Here is a 2,869-nt window from a genome sequence, read left to right on the forward strand (position 1 = left end):
CCACGACGTGGAGAACTGAGGGGAGCCGCCGCGGGCAGGCGGAGCGCGTGAGGAGCGCCTTGGCGCGGGCTCCCGCCGGGCGCGGCACACACACGTATCCCTACGCAGGGCCCCCCCTCGCCTAGAGACGCTGTGCTCGTTGTGTTCTAATTTATCAAACATGGATTGTCTCTAGAAACCTGGCAAGCGATTGAATACTTGAACGGCGGCCGCCCGCCCGGCCGCTCTGGGAAGTGTCTTCTGGTTCCGATTATGTTTCCTGTCACCGAATTCCCGAGGGAAACGCGGGGGGCGGCGCGGCAGGGAACGGCCCCCCTTCCCCGGGCGCGGCCGGGCACGTGGCTTCTGGCTGTTGAGAACATTTTGTATTTTTTGAGTAGAGTTTGGTGGCTTTAAAGTGCTCTTTCGTTCTGTCGTCCTTCGTGCGGAGGGGGGGGAGCCCGGCCCGTCGGGTTTGGAACCCCCTCCTCGGCACCCCCTAGTCCCCGGGAGCCCGCCCAGGGGGGAGCGAAGGGCCGGCGGACACCACGACTGCAGAGGCGGACTGGGGGGGGCAGCCACCGTCTTTATTTAAGCCGCTCGGAGGAGGGAGGAGGGCTGGGCTGGACGGGCCGCCGGGCTCCGGGCCCCGCGGGTCTAGGCCGGGTACTCCATCTCCATAAGGAAGTTCTCGAGGACTTCGTAGAGGCCGAGACTGTTGGACACCTGCAGGCTGAGGCCGCCGCTGTCCAGGGACGAGACGCCCTCCTGCCGCTGGACGGCCTCGTGGCACAGCTGACAGATCCGGGGGACCAGCTGGGGGGGCCGGGGAGGAGCGGTGAGGAGCCGCCGGGCCGTCCCCGCCGCCCGGCCCGGCCCCGCCGCCCGGCCCTCGCTCTCCTGCCGCCGGATCCCGGCCTACCTTCACCAAGATGAGATTCTTGTCCATGGGCCGCCCGGACAGGGTCTGCCCGAAGCCCAGGTAGATGGTGTAGTCGGGGGACGTGCGCCGCCTCTGCTCCCTGTACTCCGCCAGCTCTAGAAGAAAGGCCGTGAGGCAGGCCGGGAAGGGGGCGCCCCGGGGGCAGGCAGTGTCGCGGAAGGGCCCCCGCAGCGGGCACTCACCCTGGCAGAAGACGGAGAAGTCGAAGATGGCCGTGGCTTCGTTCCGGGGGAGCAGGCGGGGTGGGGGGGGAGGCCCCGAGGAGGCCGGGGGGCTGCCCAGCTCCCAGTACACTTTGCATTTGCCCATCCTCGTGGCCCAGAGCCTCTGGCTCCAGAGCTCCAGCCGCAGGCCGGGCCCCATATGCTGCAGCAGCTGCTCCGTGTAGCGCGCCTGCTTGCGGTCAGCCAGCTTCAGGGCTGCCGGGCTGGGGAAGGCCACGAGCTGGGGGTCCTGGGAGGCCCCCGGCACGGGGTCGGGGCTGCCGGCCACGAAGAGGCAGCGGCTCCGGGCCACAACCACCTGCCTGACGGGCCGCCCTTTGTACAGGATGGTCACGTCCATGTCGGCGGGGAAGGAGCCTGGGGAGGGAAGGGGGCCGGGTGAGATCCGGGTCCCGGGCCCCCGCTGCCGGCCCGCGCTCAGCCCCTTACTCACTGCTCAGGGCGGGCTCCGGGGCCGCACCCAAGGCTCTGTCCTGGGGGCCGCCATCCCCTGGGGGCAAGAACGGTCCTGGCTGAGGCTTGGGGGGGGGGCAGAGCTTCCCAGCCGTGTCCCCCAACACACACGCCTCCCAGGCTACTCACTCGGGCCTCTGGGAGGCGGCGGGGGCCCTGGCTGGGCCTCCCAGGGTTCCCTGGGAGGGGGCTCCGTCCCCTGGGAGTACGGGCCTTCGGGCTCTCTCCAGAGCTCCTGGTCCCCGTCTGCTGAGGGAGGGGGTGGTCTGTGAGCTCCTGCCCCCCCCCCGCCCCCCCCAGCTGAGGCGCACCCAGGCCGCCTGGGCCTAAGCCTTCCTCCTCCCTCGGGACCCTGCCACCGGCGCCGCTGCTGCCCCCCGATTGCTGCCTCTGCGCCGGGGAGGCTCCCTTGGGCTAAGCGGCCTACCAGGGACTTCCCAGGGCCGGCTCCCTTCCGAGCTGCCTCTGAGCCTTCCCGCCCCTGGCCGGGCTCTGGCGGCCGTCGTCATCCTGTCCATTGGCCCGCGGCCTCCCTGTGGCCGGGCTCCCTGCCTTGGGCTCGGCCCCTTCTGAGGGAGCCCCCCTCCCCCGCGGCTCCTCACCCTGGAAAGCCTGGAGGTCGGGCGCCACCTCGCTCTGCTCCAGGGCCAGTCCTAGGAGGTCACGGCCGGGAACGTCTGGGGGCAGAGGCAGCGGCTCGGGGCAGGGCCGGGCCCCCACCTCGGTGCCCCTGTCCCCCCCCCTGCCCCGGCCCTTACCGACAGTCTGTCCATCCAGAGAGAGCACCCGGAGGCCGGCCTGCAGCTGGAAGGAGACACGGGCAGCCGTGAGATGGTGCCAGGACGAGTGGCGGGGCAGGACGCCGGGCACCCTCCCTCCTCCTCCTCCTCCTCCTCCTCCCTGGGCCTCTCCCCAGGGCTGTGGAAGGGGCTCAAACCTCCGTCACGGTGACATCGCCCAGGCCGCAGATGCCCGTCGGCTGCTCCTGCCCAGCGCTCCTGCCGACTTCTGGAGAGGCGAGAGCGCCCGGTGAGGGCTCGCCCCCTCCGTGCCCCCGCCGCGTGCCAGCCTCCTTCCTACCTGGCTGGCTGAGCATGAACACCTTGTGGGGGTCCTTCGGGTCCCCGGACTGGTCGTCCACCATCGTGAAGAGGCGGGTGCTCTTGAGGGCGCAGCGGAAGTTGGTCTTCCAGCGGGTCCACTCAGAGGCCTCGGGGGGCCGCGGGCTGCCGCCCTCGGGGTCGGGCTGCCACCGGCCCCTGGCGACGGC

At 71.2% G+C, this 2,869-nt stretch overlaps 1 protein-coding gene across 2 annotated transcripts; it reads right to left on the bottom strand.

Annotated features, from left to right (window-relative positions):
- Positions 1 to 552: 552 nt before the first annotated feature.
- Positions 553 to 2,263, bottom strand: IRF7 (interferon regulatory factor 7). Of its 2 annotated transcripts, XM_044683463.1 has the most exons (6): positions 2,202 to 2,263; positions 1,729 to 1,845; positions 1,580 to 1,636; positions 1,105 to 1,503; positions 902 to 1,017; positions 553 to 795 (listed from the first exon to the last, which is right to left on the bottom strand). In XM_044683463.1, the coding sequence occupies exons 4-6, from the start codon at positions 1,484 to 1,486 to the stop codon at positions 637 to 639; spliced, it is 657 nt and encodes a 218-aa protein (XP_044539398.1). In that variant the 5' UTR covers positions 1,487 to 1,503; positions 1,580 to 1,636; positions 1,729 to 1,845; positions 2,202 to 2,263; the 3' UTR covers positions 553 to 636. The 2 variants fall into 2 exon arrangements, with proteins under 2 accessions (XP_044539398.1, XP_044539399.1); XM_044683464.1 differs by lacking the exon at positions 1,580 to 1,636.
- Positions 2,264 to 2,869: the final 606 nt, after the last annotated feature.

The sequence above is a fragment of the Gracilinanus agilis genome, unplaced genomic scaffold (assembly GCF_016433145.1).
Source record: "Gracilinanus agilis isolate LMUSP501 unplaced genomic scaffold, AgileGrace unplaced_scaffold22236, whole genome shotgun sequence".
NCBI classification, from domain to species: domain Eukaryota; kingdom Metazoa; phylum Chordata; class Mammalia; order Didelphimorphia; family Didelphidae; genus Gracilinanus; species Gracilinanus agilis.

Coding starts and splice junctions, on each gene's coding strand:
- IRF7 (XM_044683464.1), bottom strand. CDS start 1,486: ATGGACGTGACCATCCTGTACAAAGGGCGGCCCGTCAGGCAGGTGGTT. Junction 1,018..1,104: donor CTTCTCCGTCTTCTGCCAGG/GTGAGTGCCCGC, acceptor CCTTTCTTCTAG/AGCTGGCGGAGTACAGGGAG. Junction 796..901: donor AGAATCTCATCTTGGTGAAG/GTAGGCCGGGAT, acceptor CGGCCCCCCCAG/CTGGTCCCCCGGATCTGTCA.